At 42.3% G+C, this 17,869-nt stretch overlaps 1 protein-coding gene across 18 annotated transcripts in view; it reads right to left on the bottom strand.

Annotated features, from left to right (window-relative positions):
• LOC139578647 (receptor-type tyrosine-protein phosphatase F-like) overlaps positions 1-17,869 on the bottom strand; it is a 432,132-nt gene that overhangs the window by 275,769 nt on the left and 138,494 nt on the right. For all 18 annotated transcript variants that reach the window (XM_071406531.1, XM_071406533.1, XM_071406534.1 and 15 more), the window contains exon 2: positions 2,086-2,280. In XM_071406531.1, coding sequence (XP_071262632.1) covers positions 2,086-2,188 — 103 coding nt within the window. In that variant the 5' untranslated portion in view covers positions 2,189-2,280. The remainder of the gene's footprint in view (positions 1-2,085; positions 2,281-17,869) is intronic.

The raw sequence follows: 17,869 nt of genomic DNA, 5'->3' as shown, positions 1-17,869 counted from the left end.
TCTCATGGGAAACACCCAAACAACATGATTGCATTAGCTCGTCTGGTTCATGGGTTCACCCTCTTTGCCGTCTAGCTACTTTACCTTACCCCAGACATGACCTTCACATATATCAATCAAGAATCCTAACAAATGTGACAAGTTATTGCTTAATGCAATTGTTGGTTACGATAATGCAATCTTCTATTTCAATTTGTAAGTGTAAGACATGCACGGTAGAGCAATATGCTGCTCAGGAGTCAGTAAAATAAGACAACCCATGCTTTAGTCACCCTGGGGACACCAACAATGTTTGTTGGAGAGAGAAACAGTTGATATCCCAAGGCTAACAATGCCATGGGCAGGGGGGTTGGGGGAACAGTAGCCTGATCTTTAGTCACTGTAATGTGTGGTAGTATAAGTGCCTGGGTTTCATGCATTGTTGCATCATTACACTTCAGCCTACTGAATACTGTAATGTAGAAGCTGACAGGCTAGAGAGGACAGGTTGAGCTGTAATGTTTCAACTGCTAGATAGGTTACTAGGCTAGAGAGGACAGGGTTACATTACAGTCATATTCCTCTTTATGTCTGGCACTTGAGAGTTCTAAACGCAGTCTCAAGCATCGTCTCTATTTGCAAAGTCCCTACCATTGTCTGCCTTGTGTGCTATTAGAATAACATTGGATGGTTGAGGAGGGGTTAGAAAAACAAGAATGCTACGAAGGCTGTCTGAGAGAAACTCTCATAGAATCACTGGAATTCATTCATTCATTAATGAAGAAGGCTCAGAACGAACAAAGAGTTAGCGAGTCTTCCTTCAGAGCACAAACAACGTTACTCAGAACACAAAAGAAAACCTGAAAGGGTTCTGGGATGCTCTCAAGACTCACTGTTTCCACACGGTCTAAAGTCAAGATATCACAAGCAGTGAGAGGTTGAAAAGATTCAACAAGACAACATCTCATGATAACAATGTGAGTAAACAGCAGAGAGAGATCAGATATGTCACAGAGTCTGGCACTGCTGATGGATCACAACAGGATGGATCATTACCTAGCTAAAATCTGTTTAGGTTAGGAGGCGATAGATATAAGAGTGAACAAACGGAACACTTAGTTCAAGCAGGGATTTAATTAATTGAATGTGTCACAGCATTGTTTCCTTAACATCCTCAGTTTACAAATTGATAATGTAGGCCTATTGCCTACAGGACTTGTCTCTGGAAAATACCTCTGCAAAGCTATACTACTACAGGACGATTTAGGAGCAATACCAGAAAGCAAAACTGGTTGAAATGATGTGATTACAAACAGTTTACAGCCAGTTCTAGTGTCATTTCAACTTTGCCCGATGACCTTTTGAGCTGCGGCTAGTTGGAGGAAATGGTAAGGATAACTGGTTAATCTCTGGTCATACAAAACAGCACTTTTCTCTCTGGTGCATCTCAGGTGAAGGTATCCACAGAAAGAGACTTAGAGAATCATCTACAATATACTGTATCTCTATGGCGAATCTTCATTGAGCAAGCTTTTTAGTCCAGGACCAGGCTTAATCTGGACCTAGGAAACCAGCCCCTATAGTCTAGGAAACCAGTCCCTATAGTCTATGAAAAATACCTCCCCAAGCTATACAAAAACAGGCAGAATGTTCTCTGTGGAGGTAATATCATGGTGCTTCTGACTGTCTGCGTGGGATGATGTAATTTCAACCATCTTTCCCCACTGGGATGATTTCCATTGGCTAGTTACATTGTACTCATAGCTGGTACATCTTTAGTGAAACAGCACTGCACACTTCTCTCTGCACACTTGTCTCTGGTGTACCCAAGGTCAGACTGACCATCTGCATTTCGGGCAAATGCTAGAAGGGCTGGTCCATTTTTAGCCTAGTGGGTCTGTCTAACTTGGGTTTTTTGTGTAAAATTATCACTATCTGGCTAATTATGGGGGCCTCAAGGAAAAAAAATGGGCCAGTGTGTTAGAAATGCCAGAACTGATTTCTGGTCCCAGTCTGCCCCTGGGTGTACACAGAAATAGTATAAGAATACTATGCATATACAGCATATATCTATGGAGGTATCATAGATATGATTGTGTTACTCACTGTCTGCATGGGATGGTGATGGCAGGGCCAGACAGCCCAGGAGCAGGATAAGCACGGCCCCCCTGGCGAGGGGATATTCTGCCCGCCGGTGGTGCGGCGCCATAGTCCAGGTTTTGGCACTCCTCTCACCTCTGTTCTCCTACCGACACTCCCACTCCGCTCGATGGCTAGGAGCTCACACAATCATAGTGACAGCTGGGAAAGGAGACAGAAGAGAGATGGGGTTAGTATTGCATGTTCATTTTGTTATTTAGCAGAAAGTCTTATCCATAGAGAGTTACAATCTGTGCATTCAACTAAATACGTAGCACAACCAACCACATAGCACAGCCATTGCAAGTCAAATCAATCACAGTCATTGCAAGTAAAATATATCACTGTAAAATAGTCAAAATGGCCACTACTTGTGCTACACAGATCTCAGTCTTACCGTTGGTTCAAAATTATCCAATAGAGCAGACTAAAATAGGACTACATACGTAGATAGGTAAACACAATGTAGACAACACAGACATAAAATGGTTCCTACAATATGTAGAATGGGGCCCCGGGGAACCTAGATACAAACACCCACACAGCAGATACACTCTGGGGACCACCGGTGACAGGCCCGTAAGGGAGAGACTTTGTGTGTGTGTGTGTTTTCCAAAACATTAACACATTGGAGGAACACATGGTTGTTGGGTCCGCCAGAAATCGTCACACACCCACCCACACACAAACACACACACATTCGCTAGTCATCTTCAGCATAATTACTGTTGAGCACCTGCCTCTCACAAATGGACTGCAAATCACAAAAAGGAACCACGCTTATGCAAGCCATTTATGTCATTTTCTTCACATTTCTCTCAGATAGACAGAGCCAAACATTAAGTACAAGGCTGCTGCACTGCCAAGACTGCCATAGGTACAGTCAATCTCTGTTTGAAACCTGTCCAAGGCAGAGGCGGTCGGGAAGGTTTAACCCTTAACAATGACTTGGTAATGTTGTTCTTTCATTCACACAATAGTCTGAATGATTGGATTAATAATACAATAATAGAAATAGAGGAGAGTGACAAAAAGGGATTTGACAGAACGTAATCCTTTACATTCAACTTGAATAACTGAATTAGCTGAATATTGAATAGCAAATCCACTGTGTCATTTCAATGAGCTAGCTTTGCTCAAACTTATAAACGTTGGTTTAGTGGACTTTTTCCCCCCCACACCCCGTTCCTCCAATCTAAGTCTCCTTGGTGTCAAACACCATGGCAATGGCACCCTATTCCCTATATAGGGCACTACTAGTAGTGCACTTAATAGGGAATACGATGCCATTTGGAACGTAATCTATGGGAAGATCTCAATTGCAAACTTCTGGTGTCCTCTCTCCTTGTCTCCTTCTCAAAACCCATTGGAGGAGAAGATCAGAGGAGAGGGCCCTCTGACCTCCTCCAATGGGTTTTGAGGAGGAGCTGAAGGGAGGAGAGAAGGTGCGAGGAGTATGCAATTGAGATCTTCACTTAATCGTTTTGGTGCCACTGCTATGCCAGTCCCATACAGCAGTTCTTAATGTCTCCACATTAAAACAGTGGTGAACGGAAAGGACTACCGCCTCGGTAGTATCAAGGGTTATTCCAGGCTCATTACAAGCCTGTATTTCTCTCAAAAGTAGTGCACAAATTTGTTTACATCCCTGTTAGTGAGCATTTCTCCTTTGCCAAGATAATCCATCCTCCTGACAGGTGTGGCATATCAAGAAGCTGATTGAACAGCATGATCATTACACAGGAGCTGGGGACAATAAAAAAACCACTCTAAAATGTGCAGTTTGTCACACAACACAATGCCACAGATGCCTCAAGTTTTTAGGGAGCATGCAATTGGCATGCTGACTGTAGGAATGTCCAGCAGAGCTGTTGCCAGATAATTGAATGTTAATATATCTACCATAAGCCTGCCGCCAATGTTGTTTCAGAGAATTTGGCAGTATGCTGATGTCAACTTTGTGAACAGAGTGCCACATGGTGGCGATGGGGTTATGGTATAGGCAGGCATAAGCTACGGACAACGAACACAATTACATTTTATCAATATACGGTGACGAGATCCTGAGGCCCATTGTCGTGCAATTCATCTGCCATCATCACCTCATGTTTCAGCATGATAATGCACGGCACCATGTCGCAAGGATCTGTACACAATTCCTGGAAGCTAGAACTGTGTACTATTTCCCATTTCTTCCATGGCCTGCATGCTCACCAGACATGTCACCCATTGAGCATGTTTGGGATGCTCTTAATCGATTTTGTACGACAGCGTGTTCCAGTTTATGCCAATATCTAGCAACATCGCACAGCCACTGAAGAGTGGGACAACATTCCACAGGCCACAATCAACAGCCTGATCAACTCCATGCGAATGAGATGTGTCGCGCTGCGTGAGGCAAATGGTGGTCACACCAGATACTGACTGGTTTTCTGATCCACGCCCCTACTCTTTTTTTTTTAAGGCATCTGTGACCAACAGATGCATATCTGTATTCCCAGAAATGTGAAATCCATAGATTCGGTCCTTCAATTGACTGATTTCATTACTCAGTCAAATATTTGAAATTGTTGCATGTTACATTTATATTTATGTTTAGTGTGAATACAGAATGAAAACATGTTGTCCTCAAAAGTGGGTGTGTGCTTTGGATGAATGCTGCCATTCATGGAGATACAGCCAGTGGGAGGTGAAAGTGATGTCACTCCCAAGCCATTATTTTGAAGAAAATACGTCTTCCGCATCTTTGCGGAAGACGTATAATTTAATTGAGGAGGTTGACATTGCGTAGACCTACATCATCCACTTGCAACCTGACTAACTGCACATCATTTGACCTCTTAACTTCACAATGAACATGTTAATGAAAAGACGAAAAGGCAAAAAAACTAGATGTTGACTTGCATGTGAGCGTCTCTCGCTCTCCTCTTAGCATGCAGGCAAAAACTTCAATTACAGAACAAACAAATCTTTCAAACTTAAAAACGAGACGGTTTTCAAGAATTGTGACGTGCCGTTTGCTCAGTTGCTCTGTCTTCCTGTGCCTTCATCTCAAAGAGATTGGTTGAAAGCATCTCACGGCATCAACGGCATCTGCAGCACTCGCTGTCCAAAATCATCTCTCTCTCTCTCGAAACAAGATGGTGCCACTGCATGAGACCTCCTCGCTGAGACAGCTAGCTAGAGAGTCATCACTTTCATCAGAGCTTTCACATCTGAGACTTCTAACTTCATTGATTCAATAACAAACAAACTCATGAAACATACATTTGCCTGACTGTGCCTTATTGGGAGATTATCAGCCTCCCTTGAGGCTTCAACAAACACATTTAAAAACATATGACATGAAGATCAGGATTGTTGCGCCCTAATGAACACATCCCAGGTTTAGAGAACCATCTTTATGGTGTTGAAACAAAGTAGTGATGTTCGTCAGTGACAATTAGAGAGAAACAAGCACACTCACCCACACATACAAGCCATAAACTCTAATTGTAAATGACTGGGTGATGAGTTGTTGGTTTGGTGTTTGTGTAAAGTGTATAAAACTGTGAAAAATAAGTCCTTCTCTGTTCTATACAGTACCATCAGTAAGGCCATGGTATAGCATCGTGTGTAGGAGGCTACTTTTAAAAAATCACTAATGTGACAGGCAGGCTGACCTGTGAACTATGAAGTGATGCATCTACATTATGTATTCTTAGATCATATGGTGCGTGTACGCTAATTCCAGACAACATGTTGTTTGAGTGCATTAAAGGATTTCAGGGAAATGATAGCCACACGCACACACACACACACACACACACACACACACACACACAGAAACGCGCGTACACACACACACACACACAGACAGAGAGAGAGCCTCAACCAGACTGGACTGCTCTAAAACCCACTCATCCATTCACCAGCAACTTGTTTTATTGTTGCTAGTTTGATCTGTAATCTTGTTTAATCCCCATATTGCAAATTGACTGCTTCATATCTGATAGTGTTACCATTTCAAACCGTTTGTTAATTAGAAATCTCTACTGTAGGCCCATAGAGTGGATCTGTCTACTGCTCAAATGCTGAAAGGAAAAGTAGCCTAGTACTCTATAAATGTATCAGTGCTTTATATTTCAATACATCATACTTAAGCCAGCACTTTGATACACACTATATCTGATTATGACAGCGTTGCCATTTCATAGCCTTAACTTAAATACAGTATATATCTGGGCCATTCATTTATGTAAATGAAATACCTCAGAGATAACACAGGTTGGGTGATATCTGGAGAAGTGGTCCTTTATGTTCATATTTCCATGAAAGCTGTACACCAGCAGGGTACAAAGATTGTCTTATAAAATGTTATAAAATCATTTGTAAACCACAAACACACAGACACACACACAAAAAGACACACACACACACACACACAAAGACACACAGAGAAATTGAGATGATGTGTGCTACTGATTGAACTCAGCCAGCAGCTCCTGAAGAGGAAGGTCACCGTGGTTGGCACAGTTAGAAAGAACAAGCCTGAGCTCCCCCCTGCACTCTTCGCAACAAGGGGGAGAGAGACCTTCTCATCAAAGTTTGCCTTCACCCCACCACCACTCTAGTTTCTTACCTCCCAAAGAGGAACAAGAATCTGGACCTCCTGAGCACACTGCACAAAACAGCTGAGACCAGTGGTCGGGAGGACAGGAAGCCAGCCATCATCCTGGACTACAAACACAACAAAGGAGGCGTAGACAACCTGAACAAGGTGATTGGAACTTACAGCTGCAGGAGGATGACTGCCCGCTGGCCCCTGGTCATCTTCCATAACGTCATTGATGTGTCCTCATACAATGCCTTCGTGATATGGAACAAGATCAACCCTACCTGGATGCCTGATAAGCGGAACAAAAGGAAGGTATTCCTGGAGCAGCTGGGAAAGGCACTTGTAACCCCACACATTCAAAGAAGGGAGCGCCTCCCCTGCACAGCAGCCTCTATAGCGCTTGTGAAAGCTGTTCAGGGGGCTGAATCTAATCTTGATCCACCTGAGGCTGCAGCTGGGGCAGGCAAGAGAAGGACATGCCAATTCTGCCCCCCCAAAGAAGGACTGTAAAACAAATACTATGTGCTGCACATGTGAGAAATACATCTGCAAAGTCCATGCACACACACTTGCTTACTGTCCTATATGTGCTAATTAGAGTTGATTGTTTTATGTTCTTCACGTTTTTGTTTTGTATCTATTATCTTATTTTATTATCATTTATTGTTGTTGTTTATACACCTTGTGGGTGTGGGCAATGGTTTAAAAAAATGGGAGAAGACTCGTATTTGGTAGTTGAATTCCTCATTGTACAGTATATAAGAATATATCACTATGTTGCCAAAAAAGTTCAAGACTGTTATTGATTCCCTTCATAAAATGCATTCAAAACTACTTTCTGCACATTTCTGCTACTTTCTTACGCTATACAAGTGTGATCTCTTCCTAAAAAAAAATATGTTTACACCTATGCAGTACCTGTAGCAATAATATGAATAATAATAATCAATTATGACAGGTGTGTTATAATAAAAATGAGTGGTGTCCACTGATTAAATGCAGTCTTTCTGCATTGTGAAGAGGGAAAACCCAGATATTAAAAGTTTGTGATGAATGACAGGTTGTTTCTTGATGCAAAATAGATTGTGGGTTTAAAATTCAATTAAGCTGCTTTATTTTAGGGGTTTAGTGAAGGCGGGTCTTTTTTACCCTTAGGACAAAGGGAGTATACAGAATGTTAAGACTACATAAGGGTTAAACCGATTCTATATGTTAGCTTAGTAGAACCCCAAATAGCAAAATTATCCTTGGTTTGACCATTATAAAACAACCCCCCCACAGAAAGGTACTCTACACAAATGCCCTGTGTCTATTTCAGATCGCTGATCTGTGTATCTATCATATTCAATTAGGTCAAATAAGAGGTCAAATGAAGTCAAAATAATGAGCTTCAAATTTGCAACACCCTGCAACTACTTAGAGCATCACACACAGTGCCCAAAAATAGTAAACACAACTGAAGACTACAAATACCCTGCTTCTATGTCAGATCACTGAGTTTCCCTATTCCTTAAAACACCCCATAACTACTACTTAGAGGATCACACACAGTATCAGTCAAACACTACTAGAGACTGAAGCTAAACTAACTCTTGTGAGTTTTCTGCCTGCTTTGTTGTTTTGTCTCAATGACACCCTGTGACGACTGGTGGTTCGAGAGAGCCCAAAGTCAAGCGTGTTTACAGCTGAATGCTCTTTGGGGGGGGACTGATATCTTTTCCCAGCAGATGGTACAGGGTTGGGAGGATGTGACTCCCCTAGGGAGAATCTCTCTCTCTCTCTCGCTCTTTCTCTCTGGAGGACAAACCATCTCTAAAGAGGTTAAAGTCTCATCCTCCACAGCACAGAGAAAGGAGGATGATTTAGTGAAATGCTAGGCTATCTGAGATCCCACAGTAGCTCGATTAACATGGTACATCTTACATTCCTGTACAGTCTACTGATACTCCACTTACTTACGTCATTGAACCCCATTTAGCAGTGAACATATCAACAGTAATAACGTCAGAGACACTGTGGGAGGTGAAAGACAAATCAGGGGGGGTAGGGAGTCTAATTCCCCACAGCACAGAGAAAGGAGGATGATTCAGTGAAGAACTTCACCCACTAAGCAGTTACAGTCCTGCGACGTCTTTTGGACGTCTTTTTTTGGTCCTCACCGGACCAGCTGTCTTTTTGTGTGTAGTCCAAGGATGTTGATTCTTGGTCCGGTCCGGACCCAATCTGAACCAATCATAATGTCTATTTGGCCCAAACATACATGTCTATGTTTGGTTCAGATTTAGTCCCAGGGATGTTTATAGATCGGCAAGTAAGGGTGCTCTCGAGCGGCTAGATGTCCTTTACCATTCGGCCATCAGATTTGCCACCAATGCTCCTTATAGGACACATCACTGCACTCTATACTCTTCTGTAAACTGGTCAACTCTGTATACCCGTCGCAAGACCCACTGGTTGATGCTTATTTATAAAACCCTTTTAGGCCTCACTCCCCCCATCTGAGATACCTACTGCAACCCTCATCCTCCACATACAATATCAGTTCTGCCAGTCACATTCTGTTAAAGGTCCCCAATGCACACACATCCCTGGGTCTCTCGTCTTTTCAGTTCGCTGCAACTAGCGACTGGAATGAGCTACAACAAACACTCTTATCTCAACCTCTTCATTCAAAGACTGGACAGTCTTACTGACAGTTGTAGCTGCTTTGCGTGATGTATTGTTGTCTCTACCTTCTTGTCCTTTGTGCCGTTGTCTGTGCCCAATAATGTTTGTACCGTGTTGCTACCATGCTGTGTTGTCATGTGTTGCTGCCATGCTATGTTGTTGTCTTAGGTATCACTTTATGTAGTGTTGCGTTGTCTCTCTTGTCGTGATGTGTTTTGTTCTATATTTTAATTAAATGTTTTATTTATTTTAAATTCCAGCCCCCGTCCCCGCAGGAGGCCTTTTGCCTTTTGGTAGACCGTCATAGTAAATAAGAATTTGTTCTTAACTGGCTTGCCTAGTTAAATAAAAGTTAAATAAAAACGTATGCTTGTTTGGGGCCAGAGCTCATTAGAATAATACCCAGCATGCTTTGAAAGTGTTTGTGTTTACATTTTGATCATTCAGCAGACGCTGTTATCCAGATTGACTGACAGTCGGTGCATTCAACTAAGGTAGATAAACAACAACATATCACAGTCATAGCAAGAAAATTAAAAAATGTGTAACCGTTACTGAGAATGTTGTTGTAGTTGAAGTGGTCAGTTTGTTTATTCTGTAGATTTGATTAATTTTAACATAATTTCTCTCAGTTTTAAAGCTTTTTAAAAAGACAGATGGGAGGACTAATAAATATTCTGTTGTATTCTTCAATTGGCTCTTCTTCCCTTTTATTGTTGTTATCTATTGCAAACTTCATTGAGAATGTATGTGCAGTTGAAATGTGTCCATAGATTCAATGACCAAAAAAACACATATTTTTAAAGTCTGGAAATTATGTATTTTTTATGTCTGGAAAATATGTATTTTCAACATCCCTATAAGGGTAATTTTGCTTACTGGGCAGTATCTCAGATTTCATTTATTTATTTTAAGCCTTACTTTACCAGGTAAGTTGACAGAAAACATTCTCATTTACAGCAACGACCTGGGGAATAGTTACAGGGGGTACTAATACATTTAGCGGGGTGCTCCTACATGGTCTACTGGCTGTCTACTCCAGTGAAACCCCATTTAGCAGTGGAGAGTTCTAAGCAGGTGTGGGAGGGTTCTTTTTATTGTGATTAGTCACCCACATCTCAGTCTGGTGTCATTTACATTGTGCTAATTGGAATGTTTTGTTTTATAGAGATTATAGAGAGACATATGTAGGCTTAACTTTAATGAATGACAGTGTGGCAAAAACACACAGCAAATTGGCCAGTGTTGATTTCTGTGTAACATTTCTAGTGTTTATTAAAGAGTGATATTCACTCTGTAAGAGTGAAATTAACACTCTGTGGTGTAAAATAACCCCCAGTGTTGGTGTTAATAACAAGAGTTACTGTTTTTTAGGATTGTTTTAATATGTGTTTTTGCATGTACATTATGCTACACAAAGATAAATAACATACATTTTAGTTAGTTAGATTTATTCCACCTGTTACTGAAATGGTTGTTCCAGTTTAAATGGTTTCGGTAGTCTTCTCATCAATATTCCTAAGCCTGATAGTAATTTTGAATGCAGGTTGCGGGTGAATAAAATTTCAACTGTTGGATATCTTAACTCTGGCTGGATTCCAATAGGAATTACACCACACTTTGCAAGCCAGCATAATGCGACCTGCGGTCCTGATGTGGCCTGTAAACAAGGAGTTTAAACCTAGGCCATCCAAGTAAGGCTTAATTATTCAAGTATTGAATTGTCTTAGTTTAATTTTAACGATAGCGTTCACCTGGAAAATATGCAAATAAGACTTTACACCATATAGTTCTAAAACAACACCCACAAATGATTTACTGTAACACTACAGGTGTAATTTTGTACACTGAGAGGGTGTAACAGCATCAGCACTGAGCAGATTGAGTCTGTTTTACTCTTAACCAAGTGTTATGTTTTACACTGTAGGTGTTGGATACACTGAGTGTACAAAATATTATGAACACCTGCTCTTTCCATGACAGACTGACCAGGCGACTGCTATGATATCACCCAAAGGACATCCAGCCAACTTGACACAACTGTGGGAAGCATTGCAGTCAACATTAGCCAGCATCCCTGTGGAATGTTTTCGACACCTTGTAGAGTCCATGCCCTGACGAATTGATGCTGTTCTAAGGGTGCAACTCAATATTAGGAAGGTATTCTTAATGTTTTGTACACTCAGTGTATTACTCTACAGTAGAGCTATGCAAACACCACAATCAAGTTAATTTGAACACTTGAAGAGTTGAATGGGAAACACTGCAACAGAGTTAAATCTTCCACATTGTCAAGTGTTTTTCCACCAGTTCAGTGGGAATTATATGTTCACTGAAAATAGTGTACATTTAACACTTTCCCGAGTTAGATGTACACCATTGAGTTTGCTGTGCCCACTGAGTTTCACACGCCGATAAGACACACTTTCTCTGATACACAAGTATGAGTTGGACGCCTAAGTCTCCCTAATGTCCAGTCCAGTCTGTAATGCATAACAAGTATGACCTTCTACTACTAGATCATGAGTGTGTAACCAACCCTCTGAGAAAAGGTTGGTGAGCATCTGAAAGTCCTACAGACACACATGGGAACCTAAACACAGAATTAATGCAGAATATGAACACATTCCCTTCACAAAACAAACCCTTCTGCTCTCGTACAGGTGTGCTAATGAGTTGTGAAAGGGTTGTTGGAGTTTTATAAGAGGGAGGGATGTACTCTCTTCATACATCCAACAGTCTCTTGGAAGGAGACCGTTGCTGAAAAGACAGGCGGGAGGACCAGACAGCATAAGAGTGCTCCCATACTTAAGAGAAATATGGAGGGATATGATGTGGGGTGTCATGAAAAAGTAGGGGTCCTTCCAGCAACCCTTATTTAAAATAAGTACCGCCTTGTAACCAACATCGGAGAAGGCGCGTTTGCAGAGCGGTGTCGTTTATATTGCGAAAAAGCTACTCTACTGGTGCCAAAATTTGACTGTAGGGTGTCAGCAACTACACTGAAACCAAAATATAAAGGCAACATGCAACAATTTCAAAGCTTTTACTGAGTTACAGTTCATATAAGGAAATCAGTCAATTGAATTCAATTAATTAGGCCCTAAGCTATGGATTTCACATGACTGGAAATACAGATATACATCTGTTGGTCACAGATACCGTCGCATAGAGTTGATCAGTTTGTTGATTGTGCCCAGTGGAATGTTGTCCAACTCCTCTTTAATGGAAGTGCAAAGTTGCTGGATTTTGGCGGGAACTGGAACAAGCTGTCATACACGTCGGACATTGCTGCAGGGACTTGTTTCCATTCAGCCGCAAGAGCATTAGTGAGGCCAGGCACTGCTGTTGGGCGATTAGGCCTGGCTTGCAGCCAGTATTCCAATTCATCCCAAAGGTATTCAATGGGGTTGAGGTCAGGGCTCTGTGCAGGCCAGTCATGTTCTTCCACATCGATCTCGACAAACCATTTCTGTATGGATCTTGCTTTGTGCACAGAGACATTGTTATGCTGAAACAGGAAAGGGCTTTCCCCAAACTGATACCTCAATGTCAGAAGCACAGAATGGTCTAGAATGTCATTGTATGCTGCAGCGTTAAGATTTCCCTTCAATGGAACTAATGGGCCCTGCCAGAACCCTGAAAAACAGCCCCAGACCATTATTCCTCCTCCACCAAACTTTACAGTTGGCACTATGCAGTCGGGCAGGTAGCGTTCCCCTGGCATCCCCCAAACACAGATTTGTCCTTTAGACTGCCAGATGGTGAGGCTTGTGTGCGGCTGCTCACCCATGGAAACCCATTTCATAAAGATCCTGACAAACAGTTGTTTTGCTGACATTGCTTCCAGAGACAGTTTGGAACTCGGTGGTGAGCGTTGCAACCGAGGACACACAATGTTTAAGTTCTACGCACTTCAGCACTCGGCGGTCCGTTCTGTGTGCTTGTGTGGCCTACTACTTCGTGGCTGAGCCGTTGTTGCTCCTAGGCGTTGCCACTTCATAATAACAGCACTTACAGTTGACCGGGGCAGCTCTAGCAGGGCAGAAATGTGACGAATTGACTTGTTTCAAAGGTGTTATCCTATGATGGTTCCAGGTTGAAAGTCACTGAGCTCTTCACTTAGACTATTCAACTGCCGGAGATTACGGAGTGCGATATGAATAAGGTGATGAATAAGGTGCCTAGAGTAAACTGCCTGCTACTCAGTCCCAGAAGCTATTATTAGTAGATTTGGATAGAAAACACAAGTTTCCAAAACTGTTTGAATGATGTCTGTGAGTATAACAGAACTCATATGGCAGGCAAAAACCTGAGAAAAAATCCAACCAGGAAGTGGGAAATCTGAGGTTTGTAGGTTTTCAAGTCTTTGCCTATCCAATATACAGTGTCTATGCGGTCATATCGCACTTCCTAAGGCTTCCACTAGATGTCAACAGTCTTTAGAACCTTGTTTCAGGCTTCTACTGTGAAGGGGGTGAGAATAAGAGCTGATCGACAAAGGGGTCTGGCAGAAGGCCATGAGCTCAGTCAGGCACGCGCCCCTGAAAGATAGCTGCGTTCCTTTTAATTTCTAAAGACAAAGTAATTCTCCGGTTGAAACATTATTGAAGATTTATGTCTCCCGGGTGGCGCAGTGGTCTAGGGCACTGCATCGCAGTGCTAGCTGCGCCACCAGAGTCTCTGGGTTCGCGCCCAGGCTGGGCTGGGTTCGCGCCCAGGCTCTGTCGCAGCCGGCCGCAACCGGGAGATCCGTGGGGCGACGCACAATTGGCATAGCGTCGTCCGGGTTAGGGAGGGTTTGGCCGGTAGGGAGGGTTTGGCCGGTAGGGATATCCTTGTCTCAGTATGTAATAAAATGTATGCACTCTACTGTAAGTCGCTCTGGATAAGAGCGTCTGCTCTTGGCCGGTAGGGATATCCTTGTCTCAGTATGTAAAAAAAATAAAAAATAAAAATGTAATAAAATGTATGCACTCTACTGTAAGTCGCTCTGGATAAGAGCGTCTGCTAAATTACTAAAATGTCAAATGTAAATGATAAAAACATCCTAAAGATTGATTCTATACATCGTTTGACATGTTTCTACGAACTGTAATGGAACTTTTTGACATTTCGTCTGGCCTGGGCCTCGTGAATTTGGATTTGTGAACTAAATGCGCGAACAAAAAGGAGGTATTAGGACATAAATTATGGACTTTATCGAGCAAAACAAACATTTATTGTGGAACTGGGATTCCTGGGAGTGCATTCTGATGAAGATCATCAAAGGTAAGTGAATATTTATAATGCTATTTCTGACTTCTGTTGACTCCACAACATGGCAGGTATCTGTATGGCTTGTTTTGGTCTCTGAGCGCTGTACTCAGATTATTGCATGGTGTGCTTTTTCCGTAAAGCTTTTTTGAAATCTGACACAGGGGTTGCATTAATGAGAAGTTTATCTATAATTCCATGCATAACACTTGTATCTTTTATTAATGTTTATTATGAGTATTTCTGTAAATTGATGTGGCTCTCTGCAAAATCACCAGATGTTTTGGAAGCAAAACATTACTGAACGTAACGCGTCAATGTAAACTGAGATTTTGGGCTACAAATTTGAACTTTATCGAACAAAACATACATGTATTGTGTAACATGAAGTCCTATGAGTGTCATCTGATGAAGATCATCAAAGGTTAGTGATTCATTTGATCTCTAACTCTGTATTTCTGCTTTTTGTGACTCCTCTCTTTGGCTGGAAAAATGGCTGTGTTTTTCTGTAACTAGGTGCTGACCTAACATAATCATGCCATGGTATGCTTTCGTCGTAAAGCCTTTTTGAAATTGGACACTGTGGTGGGATTAACAACAAGTTTATCGTTAAAATGGTGTATAATACTTGTATGTTTGAGGAATTTTAATTATGAGATTTCTGTTGTTTGAATTTGGCGCCCTGCACTTTCACTGGCTGTTGTCAAATCGATCCCGTTAACGGGATTTCAGCCGTAAGAAGTTTTTAAGCAATGTTTTTTTTCTGGCCACTCTTCCCAGCTCTGTGGAGTGTACGGCTTTAAGTGGTCCTATCGACAGATACTCCAATCTCCGCTGTGGAGCTTTGCAGCTCCTTCAGGGCGGCCCTCTCTTGGCAGGTTTGTTGTGGTGCCATATTCTTTCTATTTTTTAATAATGGATTTAATTGTGCTCCGTGGGATGTTCAAAGTTTCTGATATTTTTTTATAACCCAACCCTGATCTGTACTTCTCCACAACTTTATTCCTGACCTGTTTGGACAGCTCCTTGGTCTTCATGGCGCCACTTGCTTGGTGGTGCCCCTTGCTTAGTGATGTTGCAGACTCTGGGACCTTTCAAAACAGGTGTAAATATACCGAGATCATGTGTCAGATCATGTGACACTTAGATTGCACACAGGTGGGCTTTATTCAACTAATTATGTGACTTCTGAAGGTAATTGGCTGCACCAGATATTATTTAGGGGCTTCATAGCAAAGGGGCTGAATACATATGCATGCACCACCTTTTTAGAATTTTTTGAATCATGTTATTTTTTTCATTTCACTTCACCAATTTGGAATATTTTGTGTATGTCCATTACATGAAATCCAAATAAAAATATTTTTATTTACAGATTGTAATGCAACACAATAGGAAAAACACAAAGGGGATGAATACTTTTGCAAGCCACTGTAAAAGACCGTAAGTACACAAAATAAAGCAACCACAAATATTTAGCAATGGAGCACGTTCTGATTGACCAGTAAGGTGCCAGGCCTCGACACACCCACAACTTGTATATTCATCAAAACCCAGCCTTAAGGTGCCACCGCCTGCTACTGTGCCCATCATTTTGGTTTGTGAAGGTAGCAATAATATTTCTTACACTAATTACAGCCCTAAGCCCTCATTCTCAAAGATACAGAGAGATCTCTGGAAATAGAATAGTGCAATAATCTACATCGCTTTTCACACCACAGATAAAGTGTGAGGATAAAGAAGTTTACTTTCAGTAAAGTATGGAGCAGGGAGCTGGGGCCACTGTGGTGTGACTGTTGCTGCCTTGCTTTGCAGAGGGACCAGTAGGAATCAGGCCCAGTTAAGCACTTCTTCTCTACACCACAGTGGCTAATTACTAGAGCATAGAGACACGGAGAGCAGAGAGACAGTGGGAATGTATCCCAAATGGCACCCTATTTCCATATGTAGTGCAATGCTTTTGATCAGAGCTCCATTGGCCCTTGTCAAAAGTAGTGCACTATGTAGGGAATATGGATCCATTTGGGACTCACACTGAAAGAGCATGCCCCTGAGTTCCCTTGAAATATTATGGGAGCGAGCAGACGAGTCTTGGAGGACATGCTATCACAACACATTGCACTGCCAAGCCCAGCCTGAGACTGAGCCTCAGCTGTCATAAAATATTTATGAAATAACTTTGCCCCCAGTACAAAGTATTGACACACAAGTTAATGGTGTGATTACACTAATAAGGCTGAAGCAGGGAGGAGGATGGAGGGAGGGGAGAGAGGGACAGTGACAGGGAGAGTGGTAATGAGAGAGTCATGGGAGGGAGAAAGGGAAGGAGGGATGGAGGGGATCTGGAATGTTGCAGGATGGAGTGGCAGAGAGAGAAGTGGGAATGAGAGAGTGGCAAGAGAGAGGTAAGGAAGAAGGGAGGAAGGGAGGGAGGGAAGGAGAGAGGGACATAAGAGAGTGTGAACTAGTCATAGGAAGGAGGGCTGGAGGGAGAGAGGGATGAAGGGAGGGAAAGAGGGAGGCTCAGTGGGGATTCATTAACGTGATCCAGGCTACATGCCATAGCTTCAGGAAAGCAGTCTTAGTCTATGCCCCAAATGCCACCCTATTGCCTATCACTATATAAGGTATAGGGTGGCATTTGGGCTGTAGCCTGGGTCCATGTCTGAGATCCTCTGGCTGGTCTCATTACGACGACTGTCACGGCCAGTTGCATGGCCGTTTTGATCTCTTCCTCTCATACTGTCCAACTGAGCAGTGCAAAAGTGGATCACTATCTGCCTTAACAGTGTCTTCTGATCGCTTTCACACTGCCCCGGTCTTAAAAAAAACAGGACTAAGAGTCTGGACAGACAGAGGGGTGGGGGATAGAGTCAGTATCTCTTTTGAGATCCCAGCCCTGGTTGGTGTATCAACAGGGAGAGGGGGAGAGAGCCAGGCCAAGTCTGCATATACTAGGGCCAGGCTTTGTGGTCTCGTGGTATTTTGAGGTAATAGATTCAGCAGCGGTCACACTAATGTAGGCCTGACTGTGAATCTAATGTGTTTCAATGGAGCTCAATGTGTGTGGTCAGGTGAAAGTAATTAATCGGGTCACTTCTGTTGTGTTGCAATCTCAGAGCATTATGTAGGTCTACAAATCTACTGAAAATGTAAATTGTATACACTTCTATGCAAATTAAGCAGGACAGTATGGGTATGAAAGATGAAGTTGCCTCCATGTATTTTTTT

This window comes from Salvelinus alpinus, chromosome 6, assembly GCF_045679555.1.
Source record: "Salvelinus alpinus chromosome 6, SLU_Salpinus.1, whole genome shotgun sequence".
In the NCBI taxonomy this organism is placed as follows: domain Eukaryota; kingdom Metazoa; phylum Chordata; class Actinopteri; order Salmoniformes; family Salmonidae; genus Salvelinus; species Salvelinus alpinus.
This window is presented reverse-complemented; position numbering and strand designations above follow the sequence as displayed.